Source organism: Anabrus simplex, chromosome 2 (assembly GCF_040414725.1).
Source record: "Anabrus simplex isolate iqAnaSimp1 chromosome 2, ASM4041472v1, whole genome shotgun sequence".
Taxonomy (NCBI): Eukaryota; Metazoa; Arthropoda; class Insecta; order Orthoptera; family Tettigoniidae; genus Anabrus; species Anabrus simplex.
In genome coordinates, this window is record NC_090266.1 from 37,566,263 (window position 1) to 37,591,217 (window position 24,955).

General features: G+C 38.3%; 1 protein-coding gene across 1 annotated transcript in view; it reads left to right on the plus strand.

The window, feature by feature from the left end:
- Nucleotides 1-24,955, plus strand: part of fax (failed axon connections) — a 301,195-nt gene that overhangs the window by 156,968 nt on the left and 119,272 nt on the right. Inside the window, exon 2 of the mRNA XM_067140266.2 lies at nt 8,161-8,363. Within this exon, the coding sequence (XP_066996367.1) occupies nt 8,161-8,363 (203 nt within the window). The remainder of the gene's footprint in view (nt 1-8,160; nt 8,364-24,955) is intronic.

Sequence of the window (24,955 nt, forward strand, 5' to 3'; positions counted from 1 at the left end):
AGTTCCATCTCAAAAGCATGAATTGTCAACACATTTTTTTCTTTGCAGAGTTGGTAATCGAGTAGCAAATCTTCCTAATTCATCTGTCATCGACTTGCAAAACCTGGACAAGACCAGTAATGTTAACTGAAGTTTGTAAGAAATATCATTATGTGATAGATTGACTCTGTAACTACCAGGATGCCGTTCGGGATACGAGAGATTTTAAAGATCGAGAATCTGATTTCACCATTTCGGTTAGTGATGAATGTTCTTGCCTAATGGTAGTGAAATTCAAAGCACCTTTGTCTACTTGAATTTTGTTACTTAAAAATTGATGCATCTGCCATTGCATAAAACCATTAATACAATTTGTCAACAGTATAATAAAATTTTGGCTGGAGATTGATCACTTTCGATTATCTCTTGCCAAGTCTTGTCCTTGTTGGCAGTCCCTCACGTCCCTTCCTCAAATTTAAGTAGGTCTTCATAAATTTCTTGACATTTCAATTTGAAGCCAAACTGAAAAGGTTTGTACAGATGAAACATCTAGATTTGTGTGTTTGCATATTCTCTGTACCAAAGACATTTTTGTTAAATGCACTGTTAGGATGGTATGTGCTGCCAGTAATCGACCCATCATTTACGCTTTCCTGCATTGCAATATTGCCATTTGCTTATATTGTCACTGGAAACATTGTGAAATTGTGGAGCAGCCAATAGTTACTTGAACTCTCATTTTCCTGCATGTTAGCTTCACCATTCAGCTCTCTGGAGAAACCCAAGAGACAAGGAAAGTGACCTTCAGGCGGTGGTGGTGGTGGCGGTGGTTTTAAGGGAATGTACAGCTACAAACCATCCCAACGCTATATTAAAGTGATCCTGTTTATTCTAGAGGAGGATCCCCTTCCTATGAGGGTTCAATATGCATATCAGTATTTGTGTTCATATACACTGTAGCAGCTGCATTCGTTGACTTTGTTCGTTAATGCACTTAATCAGTTGTACTTTTGACCCCTTTCATCATCGATTTGCCCTTCCGGCAAGCCGGGTAGGATGTTTGAAAAAGTGTCTTCCGAAGTTGCCTATTCAAAAAGATTTTGTCCATGACAGATTTCCAGTTCCATCCTCTTCTCTCCACATCTTCCCTCAGTTGGTCCATCAATCTTTTTGGTTTTCCAGCTGTCTTCTACCTGTTGTTCTCTTCTCCAAATAAGCACATGGTAACCTTGTGCTATTCGTTTAACATGCCCAAACCATTTAAGTCTAGATAACCCAAGTCTTTCTTCCATAGATTCATTTAGACGTAGGTTAGATCGGATCTCATTTTTCATGTGATACTCATGTCTTTTGGAGGGCAGCTCTAAGAAATTTCATTTCACAGGCTTGAATCCTACTACAGTACTTTATTAGTGTAAAGGTTTTCAGAGAATATGTAAGGATGGGAATAAAATATTGTTTGTACAGGATGATTTTTGTTCTTGGTGGGACCTTCTCATGTCTTAGGTACTGTAAAAGTTAGCCTTTGGTTACTCTGTTGTTTCTAACTCTTATTACTAGCAATTACACTTCCTAAATATCTGAATTGGTGTACTACTTCATATTGGTGGTCCTGTAGTTTTATGTTGCATTCTGTGTTGTGTCTGCTGATTTTTCAGTGCTACTGTTTTTGATGGGTTCAATTTGATTCTGTAATCATCAAACTTCTTACACCATGCATTCAGATTATTTTGCACTCCCTCAGTTCCATCCCATATTGCCACATTGTTTGCAAACATAAGAGCCTGAAGATCTTATTACCTTTTCCTTTCAGTTCCTTTAAAATGGTATCCATAACTGCTATGAATAGAGGGCTTCTGTTGTACTCCTTTAGTTGTATAGAACCATTCAGTGGCAGTCTCCAATACTGACACAGCTTTTGCAATTGGTATATAGCATTTGGATCTTCCTATACGGTACTCCGGTACATAAAGTTTTCTAAGACTTCTCTAAATAATTGACCTAATAACATTATCATATGCCTTTTAGAGATCCATAAACACAATTAGGTCTTTTCCTCTTTCCTATTGTTTTTCTGCCATCATCCTCAAAGCAAATATCACATCTGTTGTGCTGCTTCCAGCCCTAAAGCCATGTTGTTCCTCTTCTAAGATAGGCTCTAGTATATCCCTTAACTCTGGTTTCAATGATATTCTCCATAGTTTTAAGGCCATGTAATAGGGTATTACCTATGTAATTTTCACTTTTCCTTCTACTCCCTTTATTAAAGATAGGAACTATCATCCCTTTTGTCCAGTCTTCAGGTATTTTATCCTTCCATATGGTTCTGAGAACTCTATACAGCTACTGCATTCCTTGTGCACCAGCAGCTGTAATGTCAGCTGTAACTTCATCACCTCCTGACTTACCACTTTTCTTATGGAGAGCTTGCTCTTCCGCTATTGCAGGGCCTCTCAAACACCTAAAATCTCACGTGTGCAAATTGAGGCGCAGAGTTCCTGTGCACAGTGCATCGGTCCCATTCGGCTCAGCTCGGACCAGCACTTCTCTGGGCTACTCGACTAAGCTTGGCTCAACTCGGCTCTGATTTGGAGCAGTGTGGGGCAAGTGAGGAAGAGGGACACAGGCGGAGCGAGCAAGACAGGCATGGGGAAAGAGAGACAGCGCTATTGCTCCAAATCGAGGAGTGGGGGTCTGCACTCTGGTCAATCAAGCGAAGTTGTCTTTTGCACCGTGCACAGTGCATGCACCAGGTGCATGTGCTCTGAGAGGCCCTGCTCTATTGTTTTGTCCTACATCCTCAACAGAGGGGTCATTAGGGCCATTTAGGAGCTTGTCAAAATACTGTCCATTGTATCTCTCATGTATTGTATGTTGGGTTTTCAGCCCAAAGGCTGGTTTGATCCTCTGCAGCTCCATCAACAGCTGTCATAAATAGCCTAGGCGTCACTGAAGAGGCGTACTAGGGAAATGAGTGAGGTAGTTTCCCGTTGCTTTCCTTACCGAGCCAATTGTTGCTATTACATATCAGTATGCCAAGCCCACTGAAATGCATGCACCAACCAACCCTATGAGCGATATTTTCACACCATTCATAACAGGGACTCGCTGCATAAGCAATGGTATTATTAGCATCACTCATACCTCAGTCATTCATATTGTCAAAGCCAAGGATGAGACTGAGACAGGTCAATGAAAGTAACAAATTTGATATAGCCCATACCAGAAGACATAGTGCACTGTAAAAACATCTCGCCAGCAAAGGCATTAAAATCCGCAATTATCATTATCTTCATCAATGATGTCCTGTAGTTTTTGTAGGAAGCTTACTTTTTGGGAGCATAAACTTAGATCACAGTTTGAGTTTCTCCATTTAGGCATATTTTAGCTTTGATTAATCTCTCATTGACGAGATACCTGTTACATTATAAGTATCTTTATGGAGCATAAAACCCACTCCATTCCTCGCCACTGCAGGATTACCACTCCAGTATAATTTATGTCCATGCTCTTAACATTCTTCGGTTGCAACCTTTCAGTTTAGTTTCACTTAGCCCTAGGATGTGAATATTTCTACAATTCATTAAATCCATGATTTAGTTGCATTTTCCTGTTAGTCATTAAGTTTTAGGTTCCAGTCAGAAGCTTGTTTCAATGATCAGTTCTTCTCGGGCATCTTCAATGCTATGCTAGGTTGCTTTACGTCGCACCGACACAGGTCTTGTGGCGACGATGGGATAAGAAGGGCCTTGGATTTGGAAGGAAGCGGCCGTGGCCTTAATTAAGGTACAGCCCCAGCATTTGCCTGGTGTGAAAATGGGAAACCATGGAAAACCATCTTCAGGGCTGCCAACAGTGGGATTCGAACACACTATCCCGGTTGCAGGCTCACAGCCACGCGCCCATAATTGCACGGCCAACTCGCCCGGTGCATCTTGAATGAACATCTGATGTGACGCCATTACAGTAGTTCTAAGAGTACTTCCAAGTATTGTCTACATTCAGAATGTTTCTATCCAAGCCTAGTTTTCATTTTGAAAGCAACTGTACTCGTGTACTGACTTGCTTGGCCTAGAGGTTCAGGGTGGTCTCCCTTGGACTTTGGCAGTCCCCTGCCTCGCTGAAAGGCAGTAGCGGATGAATTTGTGTTATTTCCCACACAAAGTTCTCATCATATCAAACCTAAGAGGAAACTCCTCTGCTCCCACCTGTTGGTCTTCCCTTGGTTTGCCTGGTTTGGTATCGGCCGCCAGACCCTTGGCCAGACAGTCGCAGGTAGTACTATCTACTGTTGAATACGGTAGCAGAATATATTCTGATCTGACAAGTTTTTCTTAGCCCATTATCTGATTTATTTCATAGTTCAATCTCATTACACTTAGTTATGTGAAGAGGTGGTCGTCTTTCCCTAGATCGCAGCTCCAGCTGTTTGAAACTCTCTAAGAAAAGTTTCATACACTTTATACATATACCTGTACATTGTTTAAAAATTTGTGAAATACGTAGTTCCTGGGACAAGAACATATTCATCAATTGGAAAAATACTATGAATGAGAATTCTCATTATGCATACTAGTTGTTGGCAATTCAGTATTCTTGAAATATTTCTATAGGGATTATGTTGAATGTACAGACTTTGATTGCTACCTCGGACTACAGGGGTAACACAAAACAAGGCACAAAGAGAGTTAAAAGGGGAAGGTAAGAGCAAACTACCCAATATAAGAAATCGCTACACACTCGGAAAAACAGTAGCTGGCATTACTCGGATCTCCAACAAAACATGTACGTAAATATCAGTAGGGCCAACTAGTGAACAACAAACCGGGGAGATGAAAAGGCTGGGAACCGACCAAAGGCATGGACATTGCTTAGATAGCGGATTCCGAAATAAATCACAGAGATCCTTAGATTTTAAAAATATTATTTACAAGATAATTTTACAAATACATTCCAAGTTATGAGCTATAAGTTCAGTGATATACATAGGTTATTTCGTAGCAGTGTAAATTCAAATTTCAAATCAACTATACATCTAGTTACCAATGCAGTAGTACAACGCAATTTACAGGGTATCCAAAATCTAGCGTACCTCAAGTGATACTGAACTACCAGAGGCAACCCCCAAGGAAAATGTTAAACTACAATATACATATTTTAGTGAAACAAGAAATGGGAATGCCTCGGAAACGAACAGGTAAGTCCAGCTGAAAAACTAAGGCGTCATAAGTAACTCATTTGGTGAATCTAGGCGAGGTTAGGGCAGACTCCTGTATGATAAGCAAATCGGAACATTACGGAAATTTTAGCAGGAACGGAATTAGAGTGCTTACCCGAGGAGAGTGCCATCCCGGAAGCCGGGGGACGTCAACCAGATAGGCTGCTCGCAGACAGATAAACCGAGACCGACAGAATTCAGGATAGAGAATTAATTCGAACACTGCCTCGCTCACTATATATAGGAAATTCCGGCCTTGGAGGCAGCCAATCAGCGTGCACGAGTTCCGTATCGCCACCTAGACTCGCCAATCACAACCTTACTTTCGATCGCGAACTTTGACTAACATTCTAGAATATGCATGATCGCGAAAGTCATATTTTTTCAGAATAGGCAGAACACACTTTCTAGAACACATACCAACAAAGTAACACACCCTGTACAAAAGTTATGTAACTTTCTGGATCTTTCCAGGAACTATAGACAGAATTCTACTATTTACAAATGCCTATGTTACAACATTAAACAGTACAGGTTAGGTCAATAAAAATAAAACATCACATCGTATTTTACAGTCTTCAAAAAAATACATTCCACTCGCATTACATAGTTCACTTGTAACACAGATCATCTTTGCTTTCAGATAATATGGTAAAAGAATAACTGTATATACATGTGACATGCATAGTTTGATTCTTTTCAAGCGTGCAATTCCACTTTCCATGCTGAAGTACTATGGGGTATGGTTGGCATGTCCAATTTTAATGTGGACTTTAATTGTTAAAAACTATCCCAGATTCTTTAAGATCTATGACTTCAAACTCTGTTTTAAGTAGTACACCATAGTTTCCTAAATAAACTTTATCCAGGGACAGCATTAAACTAGTCAACCAAGAAAAAATTGGCAGCATCCCCATTGTAAGATTGTTCATAGTAGTAAAACAATAAAATCTCAAGTCACTTCTTTAATGATATGCAGTTGAGAAGAATTAGCAGGCTATTAAGATACAATAGCTGTATACAATGTAGGGTGTCCTTTCACTGAAAAGTCCAAATATTGGAGGAATATAGAATTTAACTTTTGCAAATTCTGGTTTGTGCTTCTTAAGCCGAGGTCCACTCAGCCTACGTGATTAGAATTGAGGAGCTGCCTGACGGTGAGATAGCGGCCCCGGTCTAGAAAGCCAAGAATAACGGCCGAGAGGATTCGTCGTGCTGACCACACGACACCTCGTAATCTGCAGGCCTTCGGGCTGAGCAGCGGTTGCTTGGTAAGCCAAGGCCCTTCAAGGGCTGTAGTGCCATGGGGTTTGGGTTTGGCGCTTCTTAAGCACATTGTAGTACAATAACTTGACTTCTTTGTGCTGGTGGATATTGCTTTCTCCAGACAAGGGAAAGAAGTGATTGGTTTGTTACTAATAACTTTCTTTGCATTTCTGTAGATTGTAATGTTGAGCAGAGGTTTCTGCATTGTGTTCTGAATTTCTCTTTTAAACTCAAGTAAATCATCAGTTTACCTATACTCCCTGTCTTTTGTTTCACTCTGCTCGCACTGTCCTTAATTTTTTTTGCGCTACCTCAGGCAAAACTTGTTCATCTCCTTGAAGTATCTTTGCTCAGAATAGTATTCTTGCTGCAGTAAAATAAGAAATTGAAAAATGAAGTGCAAACAATTTTGACAGATTCGTCCTTTGGAAAAAGTAATCCTTTATTCCAAATTGAGGATTACAAATTAATGGAATATACTGTTGGAATTGCACTTATTTGTTGTGGAAAAGTAGATTGAAACCTAAGCCACTTAAATAAACCCTCAAATTTACAGGTTCTGCAAGAGTATTCACTAAAGTGACAATGTCAATCTGTATCAAAGTAATAACAAATTTTCATTTTTCAGTCAGTTGGTTCAGGAGTGCATAGTTTGATAGTAGACATCCACTCACCCTGATCATTACATTACAGCTAAAAACTGGAAATTGCTACCTCACTTGAAATTTGCTGTTTTGAGAATATGCATGGGGACAGTTTACTGGTACTGACTAGGTAATCTTAGAATTGTTACATAGAGGTTCTCTGTGTGGATGGCAAGCATTTGGGTGGGACAGTTTTAAAATTGTGGACGATTGTTTTAATAAAGGAAAAGATATATTCACTGTATTCATAAAAAATTGCTCACTCGATGGCAAAAGCTAATGTTAATTGCAGCGAGACCCCCATTAAAATGGTCCATGTAAAAATTGTATGAAGTGGCATGGACATTTTACATGAAGTAGGCTGTTAACATGTAACTAAAATAATCAAACATATAGTATTTAGGATTCTTGACATTTATCCCTTATGTTAAATGTTAGTTTCCCTAGGATGTCGGTCGATTAGGCACTTGGCACGGATCTGCATTAGGCTGTCGCCCAGGTGGCTGATTCCCAGTCATTTGCTTACTTAGCCTTTTCCTTAATAATTTCAGAGAAGTTGGAAATTTATCAAACATCTCCCTCTGTAAATTATTCCAATCCCTAACTCCTCTTGCTATAAACAACTATCTGCTCCAATTTGCCCTCTTGAATTCCAATTTTATCTTCATGTTGTAATCTTTCCTACTTTTTAAACCACCACTCAAATTTATTCATCAATCATTCCATGCATCTCTCCACGTCAGAACATCCTGCTTAGTAGAGCTGCTTGTCTCCTAGCTCCAGTCTTCCCAACACAAAGTTTGGAACATTTTCTTAACTCTTCTTGGGAATAACCCACAGCAAATTGTTGCTTTGTTTTGAATATTCCAATTCTCAAATTCAATCCCATTCACGGAAACAATAGTGTAATATATTCTGGATTTCCCAGCAACTTGCATGCAGTCTCCTTTACATCCTTATTACAACCCCTAAATACCTTGATAAGCTTTGTAGTACATGCGTAACAATTTCTCGTAAGATTCAAATGAAGTAACACATTTATTTATTTTTCAGAATGTGGATCATAAAATGAAATTCCGTTCCAAAAAGGGTCAGCTGCCTTTCATCGAACTGAATGGCGAGGAGATTGCAGACAGTACCATAATTCTGAAGGAGTTAGCACACCGGTTTGAGAAGGATCTGGATGCAGGGCTCAACAATGATCAGAAGAATGTATCTCATGCAATGATATCCATGATTGAAAATCACTTGGTCTGGTAAGAAGTTCTATTCTTGTCAAGTTTACTTGATCTGCTTAACATACATAAGCCATGCTGAAAATCATTTCAGGTAACATTTCTCCCTTAGGTTTAAATTCTGATGCTAGTACTTTTTAGGAGTTCATGTGAAAATTTGAAAAAAAAAATTTGGTACTCTGCCTGTTCACATTGCTACAGTGTTCGAGTTTATGTTGTGCCATCTTTGACTGGTAATCCTTTTGGTCAGTAATAACAGAAATGGGAAATGTGTGCAGTAGTAAACTTGAGATGTGTGATAAAGCTTACATTTATAGGGTTCAATTTGATCTTCCTTTTCTAAACAACTCCCATGCCTGTAAATATTAAGCCTTTTATGCTTTATTTTACTTGAAATGTAAAATGATTGCTGCTTGGAATAACCTGTTGTTTAACTAAACTTGTGAGGGAGATAGAGGATATGGGACCCCTCCATGAAGCTGACATAGGGGAGAGAAACAGAATGGGTCTCTCCATGTGACTTCCTTTTGCTCTTTCATTATGTATGCTGTCCATTCATCCCTACCTGCAATGCTTAATTAAAGATTGGGATTTTTATGACAGTTCTGTTTTTTTCATGCCACTAAGTATTCTTAACACACAATTAAGTGCAACAAGTATATTGCATTGGATTTGTTTTGTAACTTGTATTTATGAGGTGTACAACTAATGCTTATCATTGTTACAACTCGATTTACCTCGCTGATTGGGGCCTGGAAAGATTTCCCTATTCAACATAATTTAATAGGAAGTTCACGGTTTGGTGCAATGAAATAGGAATGCAAATTACGTTCATAATTCTCCACATACATTTAAAAAGATCTGTATTACATTTTTAGTAATTTTATTTGTGGGCAATTGGGCTGGTATAACTATACCTCCTGTGATAAAAAAAAAAATTTAAAAAAATGTATTTTTGAATCTATCACTACAGATCTGCATTTAGGGCAGTCTCTCAGATGGCAGATTCCCTATGTACTGTCACTGTCAAATTTCAAGAAATAAAACGCATCATTATTTGTCTTGTAAGTTTTGAGATGGTTAATTAAAGTAAACTTATTCTTTAGAATAGACTTACATATATTTTACTCCCATTTAACATAGATATGGGACACTACTGGAACATAGTTCTGTACCTGGGTGAGAAGTAAGATTTTCTGCTGTACAAATTCCTTTATTTTATTTACCGTCGTACATGGCAATTTCGGACAGAGGTGGTTTCGGACAGTATGGTAGATTTGCCATTTTTTTGTTGCATAGCAATGAGTCACCGCTGCTTTGCACTTCCGCGCACATTTTAGTTTGACCTCGAGGTTATATTTTCCGCGTTCCGTGGATTTTATTAAGAGTCGACTTCGTACTTCTGAAAATTTTCAGCGTGTGCTGGCGTGGTTGAAAGTTCATGCATTATCATTAAGTGGATACTTTTGATTGTCGCGACTGGGAGGTATGCATTATAACTATGGTTCTTAGCGAGATCAACTGTCTGAAGTGTTTATAAATGATTGTTGTACTATTTTGGTGTGATTTAGTGAAAAGTAGTGTGTTAAGCACATTTCATTGAAAATGGAAAGTGGTCTGGGTGATTTCGGACAATGCCTAGAAATTTTCAGAGGCAGAAAAGAGCTACGTCAAGGTGTGATTACATAAGAAAAACTATTAGAAAAAGCCGTACGTGATATTGTCAAGTTGTCTTGTAGGGAAGCATTTGATTTGTATGGTATATCTTGGTCCAACCTAAAAATAAAATGCAGGAAGTTACATCCAAAAAATAAATGGGAGGACAACCACTGCTAAATGAAGAAGGAAATGATGAAGAAAGTTGGTTACCTTCCAACACAACCTTCTACTTCCCGCCGCCGCGAATGAAATTTTCCTGCTGGGAAGTCTATTTTTGGCCGTGACATCCGCCAAGAAATGCAGCAACGAGTGGTAGTGCTGGCAGCAGCAGTGAAAATGAATGTGATGAAACACACAATGAAGGTAATGACATTCTGGTGTTGCAAGAAGAGGCTATCCTTATTACAGATTATAAATACAAGTTGAGGAACAAAGAACATACGTGGCAGTATTTTGGCGTGGCCTCCAATATTCGCGCCCACATAAAAACAGCAGAAAAGTGTTTGTGTTCCCTGACATCCCAGATTACGATACAATAGCTAAAGAACAAATTTTGAAAATACTTCCAGCCCAAGTTGAGAAGAGAGGAATGTTTATTTTCAGAGAAAATGTTCTGTAGATTTATAGGTCATGACAGCTACATGTTCATTGTATCGACCTTTTGTTTTACATGACTATTTCTGCCGTTTGTAAGAAAATTTATGATGACCTTTTAGTAGGATTTATGTGTGGTTTGTAACTTTAATATTTCAGTTTAGACGGGAAAATTTTAAATTTACCTTGTCAGTAAATAAAGATCGATCAGTAACATATTACATTAATCATTACAATGATTTTAATCAGCTATTCATATTTTGGACCCCCCCCCCCAGAAGTCTTTAAGTATCATAACACAAAAACAGAACATAGAATTAAAATAAAGGAATATTTGTGTCAAATGATCTAGTACGCTTTGAAACTTCGGGCAGCAGTTTAATAAGCATCTGCGTCCGAAATCACCCCAATGTACGGGGTGAATTTGGACACTACTTTTCGTTTTCTCAGGAACATATATGTTGGCATGTTTTTCTTTTGTAGGGTATTGCATAATTGGATATATTTCTTACTATTAGGATAATACAATTTACGATTCTCTTCGTGGGTTAAGATGAAAATAACCTCAACCGTCCGAAATTGCCCCGTTTGACGGTACTTCTGTAGTTGCGAAGTTAGGACTCGTGGTTAAATGTACGGTAAGAGGGCCGCATTATTTTACAGCATAAATTATTAGTATGAACTATAAAAACTCAATTGTAATAGAAATTGCAAGTATATGCAACATAACCCCTTCAAAAATATGCTCATGTATTCAAACTACTAATACACTGAATTTAATGAAAATTAACCATAGAATTTAGACACTATCATTCCACTCATCACGATACACACCATTGTTTTATGCATCGAAGAGGTAATATCTTTATGAAGACCTGAATGGCAATAAAGAGTGCATGCTACAGATGTTCCTTGAAACAGTTCCACAGTCTAGTTCCTATAGCAATAGAATGAGTGATTATATGCAGCTGACCTGTTGAAGGGAATGGCAGTGGTGGCAAGTGTGTATTCTGCTGGTGAAGAGAGGAAAGGTAAGTAAATTTAGAGTACAGGTACTAGGGTGATCTCTAGGGATCTGAACACAAACACGGCTCCATGAAGATTTCTCAGTTATTCAAATTTCAAGAGGAGTTTGCTTGTTATAACGTGTGACGTGTAAGAAAAATATAAATCTGATTCAGGAATTCATAGTCTGTTACATCTTCCTAACTTGTTAATTATTTCCATCAATGGTTACTGATAGAAAATGAAATTGCATATGGCTTTTAGTGCGGGAGTGTCGGAGGTCAAATTTGGCTTGCCACGTGCAGGTCTTTCCAATTGATACCTGTAGGCGATCTGCACGTTGTGATGAGGATGAAATGGACAACACATACAGATAGCCCCCATGCTAGCAGAATAAACAAATTATGCTTACAATTCCTGACCCTGCTGGAAATCAAATTGGGGACCTTTGTGACCAAAGGCCAGCACTGTATTTAGCCATGGAGCCAGACACAGTAATAGATTATTGGAAGAACTAATGTTTTCTACAAGCCTGACTTTCATATTTAATGGCAACATATTGTGGTATTTCAGATGGAATGAGGCATATTCTCTTGTTACAGATATTCATTACAGAAGTTAATTCTCATTTAGAGGAAGTGAAGGGGTATCTAGTCTTGTCATGTTTGTTAATTTTGAATGTGAATACTGTGGAACAACTGTATCATGGTAAATAGCAGATATAACATAAATGAAGTCTGTTATGAAGGAAGCCATACTTTCCAGTGTTGACTTAGTTAAATGTAACATAAAAGCTTTCCAACCTGTCAGAGTTTAATATACAGTATAACATAACTGTAAGTTTCACAAACTATTATTTTTTACAGGTATAGTAATGTTATTTATTATATTGAACTTGTAGCCAAAATAAGTTTGGAAAGACAAGTGGAGGGGAAAAGACCTGCAGGAAGACCTAAAACCCAATGGATGGACATGATCAAGGTTGATCTAGTTACCAGGGGATGGACAGTGATGATCTCCATGACAAGTTGTATATGGACAGGGAGAAGTGAAAGAGGCTCATTAACAGTACCCAGGAAACTGGAACATGATGATGATAATAATAATAATGATGATGATGATGATATTGAACTTGTGCTTCAGACTGAAGAGCCTTACTTTCATTTTAAAAATGAATATGAACACTACTTTCGAACAACTCGGGTTATGTGGAAATCTGAAGGTTGCGGCAATGTTGTGTGGAAACTTAAGTGCGAAGTTAACGTTGTACTCAACCCAGCAGACAGTGTGAAGTTCAGACATGCCCCCATTACCTCCTCTATTGAATGCAGTTTGTCAGTATACTGTAAATCTTCCATCAGAGAAAACTGAAGATTCATGTTATAACACTTGGAAAAAGCATTTAGTTTTGATAACAGAATAAGATTGAAGAACCCACAAAGTTCATTTTAAAATGAGAAGTGCAACATTGCTTCATATAGGCCTACTTCGTTTAGCTTCATTCAACTTCAGTATTTAATGGAAATAATTTTTTGTAATTAGTCAAAGTATAATTTCATATTTCAATAAAAATGACTAAATATACAGTATACTGTATGTACATATTTCATCAATCATTATTACATACAAATCAATTCCCTGGTCATCAGCATATACAGTAGAAGTCCACTATAGCGAGTACTGCATATTACGAGAACTCCGTTATAACGACAATGTATTTTTGTCCCTTCAGAATTCCTATAATAGACTGTATCGTCCTTCGGTTACAGCGAGAGCCCTATCACTGATGCATCCGTTATTACGAGCGGTTAAGCACGCGCGAATTTTTCCATTTCCGATATTTATGCACCCATGCGATTTTATTGCAAGTGATCGATTACCTTCGGTATAGTTTTCTCGCTGTGTCTACTAGCGAGTTCTCTCGTCGACATTCGAAGACTGTCAGTCAATTAGTAATACCCGTCAACTGGTGTTCCGTAAAAATAAAAAATACAGAAATGAAAGAGAACATATTTTCGCAATAAATGCGTAAATAACGTGTTCGATAACGGTTGTTAAATCGTTAAAAGTAAAGGCTGACTAAACGACCGCTTAATTTTAAGGCTAAATGCTGCAATTAAGTAAGAATGGGATACACCTCGAGATATGGCAGTGCATAATTGATTTCAGAGGTTAGTTTATATTTTCTTGCGTCTGGTTAAATTACGGAAAAGCTATTATGAAAACTTACAGCGAGAATGTTATCATTTCTCTACTGGCGCTTGAAGTGTTTTTTCATCATGCATATAGTATGGTTAAGTTAGGATAGGTGACGCTGTTTGAATAAGAAAACTGAAATGTTTGCCACAATATGCGATCGATCATCTTCGGTATAGTATAGTATAGTTTTCTCACTATGTGCATTTGCGAGCTCTCTCGTCGACATTCAAAGGCGATTTTGCAGTCGATTAGAAATACCCGCCGACTGCTGTTCTCTAGAAAAAATCGAAATAAAAGGGGATAACACGTTTTCGTAATAAATGCGTAAATAACGTGGCCGATTGCAGTTAAGTTGTTAAAAATAAAGATTGAAATAAACGATCTCTTAATTTTAATGTTAAATACGGCAATTAAGTAAGAATGTGATACACCTCAAGATATGGCAGAGTACATCACTCATTTCAGAGGATAGTTCATATCTTCTCGCGTCTTCTAGTAAAATTTCGAAAAGGCTATTTACATGTAAAATTTTAGCGAGTAGTTTATCATTCCTCTACAAGCGTTTCAAATATGTTTTCATGATACATATACGGTTATGTTAGGTGACGCCGTTTGGAAAAGAAAACTGAAGTGTTTGCCACAGAAACCAATGGAGTGATACCGTATATCTCCGAATCCAAGACTACGGTTTCTTTTTTCACAGAATCTCTGCGAAAACTCAAGGGCTGTCTTGCAATCGCGGCCTAGCAGTCTCCTACCGCGGTAACTAGGCTCCTGCTTTTCTTGCCCCCATCACGCGCACGCACACACAACTCGTTGACAATAAAAACGACCGCCTCTTTATTATGTATAGTGCAGCTTTGTGTGTAACGTCACTGGATCTCGGGAAATAGTGAAGAGAGAATGACGTTCAATTAGCCTCTACAAAACCGTTTCTCAAATCTGCAGAACGGCATCAAAACATGCGAGCCTTCGAATTCTTAGAAAGTCCGGCTACTCAGGGGCAGAGTTATAACGCGTCTATTGTACTTAACGCTTAGTAAAATTAAGTTTTATAGGCAGCAGGAATATTTTCGTGATGGATAGTCGTATTGTAAAGATACGTAAAACGCTACGGTATTGCCGGCAAATTTTCAGCGGGTTCTCGTCGATATTATGATGCCAATTTTAAGTTAATGGTTAGTAAACACTCGGAAATGTAGAATAATTGTGCAGCCGCAAGAAAATACGGAATAGGCCTAACTAAAACCAATATTTGGCGTTAGCGTGAAGACAAATATCTAAAACATGCGTACGGTACCGTACTGAACAAAAAATGCATTCAATGGTCTGCAACAAGGACGCATTAAAGAAGTCAAAGATGAAATTGTGAGGTATGTGCACGAAAAACGCAAGGGCGCAATGGCCATACCGTGGCGCAGTAAACTCGTTCGTGGACTTTCAACGTCGCTATTAGGCCTATACACCGCCAGCCAGCAAACGAGACGTGCGTGTAGCGGTAGCCGGTTATATCTGACGCTGAGCAAAAGTAACAGTTTTATAGACGGCAAGAATAACTTCCTGATGGATTGTCGTATTGTAAAGACGCATGGAATAGGTATTGCCGGCAAATTTTCAACGGGTTCTCTTCGGTATTTTAAGTTAATGGTCGTTAAACCCGCGGAAATAAAATTGTGCAGCCACAACAAAAGGCATCACGAAAGCCTTTGTTCGGGATCTAAAAATAGTCTAATAATGCGCAATCCTAATGTGCAACAGAGGCATTCATATGATTTTACAAAGTACTTTTTGTCCTGATTTCCATTTTTTGAAGGAAAAAATGGTGATCGTCTAGATTTTGGAGAAATACGGTACTACACTTTTTCAGAATGAAATTAAACACACTTTCACGTAGTATCGGAATTCGAAAAATAACAAGTAAGCCATAGCGTGGATATCATTTGCGGAAACGCAAGATTTGAAAAAAAAAACTGATTGCTGTTTCATACCGATTTTTAATGTGTATGGGTTTTTCATGGATTTTATTAAAAGCCGGATATAACGACAATCCGTTATAGCGAGTAAATTTTTCGCTGTTATGAACTCTCGCTATAACGGACTTATACTGTAAATGGTAATTGCAATATTTCACTTGAGATGTCATCTGCATTAAAAAATAAAATAAAAATAATGGTCTAAGTTCAGAGCCCATTGAGAAGCCTTATTCCTTATAACCACTTGCGTGTAGTGGTGACATAAGAGCTAGAGTTGTTAAGCTGTCTGATTCAAATCAAGGCATATTAATTTTGCAGCTATATATCTATATTTATGGTGGTAAATGCACTATTTAGAGTAATGTGACATGCTGTCCACTCATCGCATGTCAGTAAAATCACTGCATATTACAGATGACAATGTCCCTTTTTGAAGCCTGACTGTAAAGTGTCATACAAGAAATACTTTAGTTACTACTCTCTTAGTTGGCGATGGATTATCCATTTGAAGGGTTGAGATGAAAGTGTACAGACCGGTAGATGGTCTGATTAGTGAACAGCTGGGATTTGATACTGGATAATTACACTGAGTTACAAAATGATTTTTTTTTTTTTTTTTTTTTTTTTTTTTTCCAAGGCTTTTAGTTTTGATGGGTGATTGTAATTTAGTTTTGCCTCCTGTTTATGAATCTGAAATCAAATTTTATGAATCACGTAAGGATTTTACAGAATTTCAAATTAAGTATTTACTTAATCGATAATATCACTTACAGCGAAGTTTGGGAATTAAACACCAGTAAACTAACTATAACTTAAATTACAAAGAATCCAGAAAACAATTTATTATTTACCTGGTTTGTAAACATAAAATTAAATTCTACAAATGGCAAATTCAGGATAAAATTTTCATGACTTAAACTCTCTTACTTTTTCTGCGGAAGTGTTATCGTGATCGTCTGACGTGTTGCAACTCTAGATTGTCCCTCTTTCATAGACCAGCAATAGTCAGCTAACATCACAGCATTCCACCTGCCCTGAAAACGCGTTTCTATCTCTTTCATGTCCTTCACTAAAATCTCCTAAGTTTTCAGGGAAAACGTCTCGAGATGACTATGAAGGAAATGTAGCTTGATACTCGCATTACAACCTAAATTTTCCATATCTTCTACGATTTTCTTGTAATTCGGGTGCTTCCTGTTCCACAAAAAACTGTTTATCACATTCTTGAAACCTATCCAAGCCAATCTTTCCTCAAAGGTCATCAACGCCTCATTGTTCATCTGTCGTAAGGCTCCGTATCTGTGGTCCCACAAAGATTCCTTCTTTTAATTTCGCATCAGACGGGAAGGAGAATTTCTGACAGATGTACTAAAACGGTCACCTTTATTCAATCCCTTTATGAACTGTTTCATGATCCCTAGTTTAATATGGAGAGGTGGCAGAATGATTTTTTCTACTTTCACCAAACATGATCATATTATATTCTTGTCTTCTGGATCCATTGTTCTAGATGGCCATTCCTTTCTAACCCAGTGTGCATCACGTCTACGGCTGTCCCACAGGTAGAGGAAAGATGGATACTTTGTGTAACCTGACTGTTGTCAAAGAAGCATTCCTATAACTTTCAGATCACCACATACAATCCATTCGTGCTCTGAATACTTAATTGCCATTAATAACATTGCAAGGGTTTCATAGTTTTCCTTCAAGACGTAAGAATACGCTACAGGTATCGAACCACTTATTGGTGATGTGTAAGAGTACAGCTTTTATATTGTTTACGGTTCCATCGATAAATAACCTTCATTCATTCTTGTTGTAAGTAATTCCGTATTTTGATACTACTCCCTCAATGTTATTACAGTTAACAAGAGGACCCTCTTCAGTGAAGTACTCACAAAATTCTTCTCTTGTTCAGTACCAGGAAAATGTTGTACCTGGAGCTAGCAGTCTTTTCTCCTTTGTGACAACTCCTTTGAGAGACCCATATCTTACCAAGTCGTTTAGTTCACATTGAGTAAGCAACTCTGGTTGTAGCTCTTCTGTGGTTATCAAGATTTCATCGCTGTTACTAGAACCAGATGATGATACCGATGATGATTGCAGGGTTGCTGGTGGGTTACGCACAGGAATGTCAGGTCCATGGGGTACAGGTCTGATTGCTGTTTTCAGGTTTGGATATGCAATGCTTTGAATACTTTTCTTGTTATGGCCTTCAACTTTTGCCATACAAAAATAAGTTACCGGTGTGATTTGTTTGCTCTCTCCACACCATCAGAATTTCAAAAGGTAACAACTTCTGCTTCCCATGAGTCCATTTTCTTAATCCCATAACAAACGTATGACACGCTGTGCGGCGCAAACCTTTTATCTTGGTCGCCTAATTTGACACGGAAATATGCCAGGTAAGCTTTCTTTACGAATGAGGTTATGTTCTATCTTCTCGATTTCATTCAATGAGCCGCAAATGAAACAAAAGGAGTTGGGATTGTTTACACACTGTCGTCTTGAGGAACTTGCCATTTGTAGACTGATTTCCACTTGTAATATGTATTAAATAGCTATTTAGAGCACGTTTCCAAACAAAACTAAATCAGTTGCAGTGTTCCCCTGTAAACATAGACATCAGACTATAGATTTTACCGCAATTGATCGTTTACGATTACTCTAATGTACATATTTTATCGATCAGTGCACATTGTTTCACGCAAATAAAAAAAAAGGAAAATTATGTAATTACATAAAAACTGTGGGTGTTACAGGAAATCTGATACCATATTTGTAAACAGCTCTAAAGAGTGATCTAAATACACCCATTTTCATGTAAAGCCCGAAAATGTTACCCAGTGTTATCTTCTCTTGGATATCTTCCAGAACTGAGGCAAAAGTCATGTCAGCAGTTACTGGGCTAATAACATTTAAATAACTGAGATCAGCTCCAGTATCATTTGATTTGACCGAAAGCAGTTATTTCACCTTGGTTACATTAGTAGTATGGAATTTGAACATTGGTTTGGTGGTGGGTGTATTTGTAACTTGTTTATAGTAAGAATTACCTGTGGTTTATGCTTAATTTTAATGTCAGGGAAATGTTTAATTCAAGTGGTGGTACATCTGGTTCATGACAAGGTTCAGGTTTCACTGTTCCCGTTGAATGAAACTGTTGACATGTGCTTCCTGAATTCAAATTGACTAGCTGTTGGTAATGAAAAAAGACCTTATTTTGGATTATTACTCCAGTTTTGTGGTGTAGAGCATGGTACTATTCCAAGAACATTAGAACTGGTTCGTCTATATAGCCGATATAATGCATCTCGATGGGACATCATGTGCTTAACACAGTCGGTTAGTCATACGAAGGTAGATAGATACATAAATTAAGCTTGAGCATGCTTGTCAAGGCAATGGAAGAGGGAGTTGAAATCTGTAGTGGTGTATCTGTGTTGTTCATCTCCTAAGGAGAATTAATATGTCCAGTCTAAAGTCACTCGTATGTTTAATATCCCTGAAAGTGATGTTCTTCATTCTATATTTTAGTACTTGTACAGAACATGCCAGGTACATGAAGTTGTGCTCAGAAATACATGGAACAGGAATCTGACCATGAAACAAAATTTTGAAGATTATTGGTAATCATTAAATCAAGAAGGGTATGAGAGGAGGAGGAGGAGGAGGAGGAGGAAGATAATGAGGATGAGGTTCCTATAGTGTGTCAAATATAGTATTAATACTTTCATGTGACATGACTGGAATACATTTAGCAGTTGCTTAGTGTTGCTTGTCAGCTATAATGTCTGTAATGAAATCTCCAGTTATTAATATATATTCACAAGTTATTAATATTTGATGTAGAATGTCTTCCAAATCGGTAATGTCCTACCCTTGGGGGGGCCTGTAAAAAAACTAAAATTAATAACCTCTCCTGGAGAAATAATTCCTAATCAGTAAATACTCATCTGCATTTACGGCAGGTGCCCAGGTGGCAAGATTCCCTATCTGTTGTTTTCTTAGCCTTTTCTTCAGTTTCAAAGAAATTGGAAATTTATTGAACATTTCCCTTGGTAAGTTATTCCAATCCCTAACTCCTGCTCCTATGAACAATATTTGTCCCCAGTTTGTCCTTGAATTCAAACTTTTTCGTATTGTGATCTTTCCTACTCTTAAAGACAACACTCAAACTTATACTTTTGTCATTCCACGCTGTCCCTGCAGACAGCTCAGAACATACTACTTAATCAGGCAGCTCGTCATCTTTCTCCCAAGTCTTCCCAGCCCAGACTTGAAACATTTCTGTAACGTTACTCTTTTGTCGGAAATTGCCAAGAACAAATTGAGCCGCTTTTTTTTTCCCCCCCCCCCCCCCTTCAGTTTTTGGATAAAGTAATCCTGGTGAGTGTCCCATACACTGGAACCATACTCTAGTTGGGGTCTTACCAGAGACTTACTGTATATGCTCTCTGCTTTAAATTCTTCCAACCCCTAAACACCCTCATAACCATGTGCAGAGATCTGTACCCTTTATTTACAATTCCATTTATGTGATTACCCCAATGAAGATGTTTGCACAAACATGGACTCTGGTCCTAACTCAGTGAAGTTGATAGAGATGTAAACAATTTTACAGATGAAACTTTCTCTTGTATAAAGTTCCTCCTCCTCCCATGCCTGTGTAGGTGGTATCTATTTATCTTTACCATGCTACGAAGATATGGACTTCCTGTCTTGAAGTAGTGCTCTGAGCTCATCAGTATGGTCTGGGACAGACTGAATTTACATGAAGGTAGTTCAAGGAATGAACTACATGAAGTACATTCACTAACAAGTTACGAAGGTACAGTAGCTAAGGGAGCAAATGTGGTAAGGGTGGGCGAAGGGAAGGTAAAACTTCGGGGAGGTAAAACTCTATTTCATTGAGTATCCTTTAGAGCACGTTTAGCACACCACACACTGTAATAAAAGTATTAGCCAGGAGAGAAAGCATGCTTCCTATGTCTGTAGATGAATCACAAACTTATCCTTACACTTGCACACACTCAAACTCACGAAATGCACAAACCCATAAAAATTAAAGTGCACACAATATAAATCAAACCTATCGAGAGTGCTCAAAAATATTGCCATAGTGGATTGATTAGTTCATCACTGCACCAGTCCTTTGCAGAACGGAATCTAGTTCAGCAGTTGTATTTAAACTTTTTTAATGGACAGTGACACAAAAAAAACCTCATTCTTCTTGTGACCAAGCCTGCCCTCCCACACAATCCCTTGCTTTGTGTAGCATCTTTCTCGCCTGAGACCCGCTTGCCAACAGCTGAGTTCCCTTTAGAGCATTCCTAGAACACCACAATAATAATAATAATAATAATAATAATAATAATAATAATAATAATAATAATAATAATAATAATAATAATAATAATAATAATAATAATAATAATAATAATAAAAAATGTATTGTCTCGGCTACCACGTGTAGACATTTCAATTTGACACCATCTGGCTGTCTGCTCGTCAATGTCGACGTTCTATTTTACTCTAGGCCCACTACATGGTAGACCAAATAAACCGAAACTCTCTTGGGCGTCTATGGCTGAGATTTAATGAATTTTGTTGGGTAAACACCAAATGTCACCAGAGATCTTTTACTTGCAGACATCGTACAACATGGAGTGTCAAAGGGACTTTTCTGCCCTTCAAAAACCCAACTACCTCTGCCGGGTTCGGACCCGCTATCTTGGGATCCGGAGGCTGACTCTACCAACTGATCCACAGAGGCACCTAACACCACACTGCTTTGCACTCATGGTACCTACATTTTTTAAAATAATTAAGTCTCATTCCATTAGTGGCGCTTCAGTTTCTGGCGGGCAGACTTAGAAGAAAAATCATACGAAAATGATGCACAATAATGCCTTTAGTAGAAAAGATAAACCTTCCTCTATGCTTGCCACAAACCCACCAGCCTGCGCCTAGAAGTATTCTTATTTATATGGAAGAATTAAAACTGAGGCTCTATAAATCGGCTGAATGCGACAATTTGCTGTGTTCTGTTGGCTGGCCAAGGTTCATGCTGTGTTCCTGTTCACCACACGTTTCGTATTTTCTCAGATAGAGCTCTCATCGCGTGAAAGTACTGTCATATTCAGTAGAAGAGAACTGCCAATTTGAAAGTTGCCAAATGACTGTCACTAGCCAGACCTAACCAGTCTGGCCCAATGATCTTGTCACTAACACGGCAGACATTGACAAGCCTGCCAAGTGTACTGAGATGCCGTCCATGCCGCGTCATGTTCAATCTCTAACCTAACTTTCACCTGCTGGGTACAGAAGTTTTACCCTTTCCAGTAGGCACTGTCTGCTACTGTCCTCGGACGAAGTGTTTGACATATCAGTCTGTTCTATATCTTTAAGAATGATCTGTTTTAGATATTTCGAGAAGACTTTGAGAGTACTTACTATGAATTTTACAACTTTTATAGTACACCGTAAATAATGCTAAGCAACAAGTGTGTCCGTGGGAGAGGGGGCAAGAGCATCAAAGGAAAATTTATATACCAGCTCATGGAAGTCTTCTATTTTTTTCTACCGCTTATTCCCACACCTGAAAGGGAGAGTGTTGAGATGGACACATATACCCAGTCTTCGAGCCAGAAAAAGTAATCAGAAGCAATTAAAATCCTGGACCCGGCCGGGAATCTAACCCAGGACCCTCTGAACCAAAGGCCAGTACACTGACCGGCCAACGAGTCGGACATTCCAGCTCGTGGAAGTATTTTGAGTAAATCAGGTCCAAATAAATTAACCCCCTGAGGAAGAGATCCGAATAAAACATGGGTCACATACTTCTGGGCTTGCATTCAGGAGACGGTGGGTTCAAATTCCACATTTGGCAACCCTGAAGATGGTTTTCAGTGGTTTCTCATTTTCACACCAGGAAAAGGCTGAGGTTATACTTTTAAGGCCATGGCCACTACCTTCCCATTCCTAGCACTTTCCCATCTTTGAGCCTTTGAAAACCTTTGTGTTAGAGACATCAATTACACAATTAAAAATAGGAAAGGATTTCCACCTATCAATACTTGTTTATCGCACTTATTATGCTACAGGACCAGTTTCAACCCTTTACATAAGGTCATCTTAAGCTGAACCATGCATACATATCTGTGAAGCTATGATTAAGATTGTATTGTCAAAGGAATGCCATACGATAATAAACATTAGGTCACATCCAAATGAGGCATGTCATAACGTGAACTGGCATATATGTCACTATGTACAACAATGCATTGCATGTCTAAAATAGTATGTTTGTCTTAAAATTAGTTGATAAAACACACCTCTACTTAAAACTAACTTATATGTACAAGATGAATACAATATATGGGAGCACTTCATGCACATGAACGTGAAGATTATAGATTACGATCAGACAATTAGAAGTGCTTTAAGTAAATACTTAATTTAGGTTTGTACAAAATTTTCTTACAGAGCCATTTGGAAAAGTTTACTAGTACTGTTAAACTGTTTTGATGAGGTCATCTGCGGCTTCTAACAATCAAACTTAAGATCTGCAGTTTGCAGCTTCATTTTCAGTGTATGGCCTGTTCAGGCTTAAACTGATGCATGAAACTGTAAGAGCAATTTTTTTTTAAAGTCGGTTAGGTCTCAACTCCCTAAAATGTCAAGCCTCTAGTAGAATTAACCCGTGTTACCTTGGTCACACAAAGCGACTAAATTGTCTGAACCAATGATTCTTCAGCATGTTATGTCTGGGGACCCACATGACAAGAGAATACACTGTTAGCACCCCTTCTCCTGTGGTGTAATTGATGACATACTGGTTGACGAGTTGTAGATGATTACGGTGCCTACAATGAAGTGTAATGAAGTGTAGTTTGTAGTGTAGGTTCTTATCCAAAATAATATGGGAAAAATAATAGCTGGGCAAGTGGGGTTATGTGAACAAATCTGATCCATGAAGTGTCACGGTATTATTTCTCCGAAACCGAAGATAATTGCTTTTACTCGGTCTAAACTGAGGTAAATTAAGAAATAATACGAAATATTTTATTTGTAGAGAATACATACTTCACTGCCTTAAAACTATTTCTGCTACGTTGCAGCGCTTCCGTAAGTGTTGTCTAACACTCGTGTGTGATTTCTTTGCTCACTGAAGTTGTTTGAATTAGGTTTTGTTTTCATGTTGCTCATTCGTTTTGTGCCCAAACTCATTCATTATTATTGGTCCAGGGATCATGCTATTTTCTTGTTTGAACTGCCCACGCTAGTCATATGGACAAAGATAATGAGAATTCAGACATAGTACTCCCATTCGTTGATGCTAGCCTTGGACCTCAAGAAAGAAACAAGACGGCACGAGCAGCTGAATGCAACATAATGGAGTCCTGTCTACAGCCTGTAAGTACGTATACCTATTTCTCTACAGATTTCTTTAGTAATGATGGTATTCGTTAATTTACTTCAGATTTTAGACTTTGAGTAAAAGCAGTTATCTTCCATTTGGGACAATTATTATAGTGACATTTCGTGGATCAGATTCATTCACATAACCGGCATTTGGTTCTGAGAGTTAAGTTCCCTTTCAAATAAGGGAAGTCTTGTTCCCATTGAGCTGTGGCCCTCTTCATGCTGAATGTGGCTAAGACCACCAAATCCACACCTGTAGTCCCAAGGATCTTCTTCATTCACCATAGCAAGATTATGCTGTATGTAGCAAGCCTTCTCCCATAAAAGTGAGTGTTCCACTTTCACTGGGATAAGACAAGAACACAACGGAAATAACTGCACTGCTCAAAATATTTTGGTGATGTCTTTAGATGCTCCTAACTACATTGTAAGAATGCATAATGGGATGGAGATTTAGACTATTACAGCAATAAAATTGTCTGTTTATATAACAGAAGGCTCTACTCACATCCAAATATTTGGGGGGGGCTTCAATATCTGTTGAAATGTGTCTGTACAGTGTGTGCGAACGTCCGTCTGTGTGGAGTGCGTTGTTAGTCATGGCTGATAGAGCAGACCTAGGTAGGCAACAGGGGTAGCAACTTTCAGCGAATGAAGCCACTTGGGTATTTGCACTGTTTAGCCCTTACCCCTCGAATTGAAGTTCTGTGTTGTCTCTACTACTCGTATTTTAAAAGTAAAGTTTTATCTTATGAC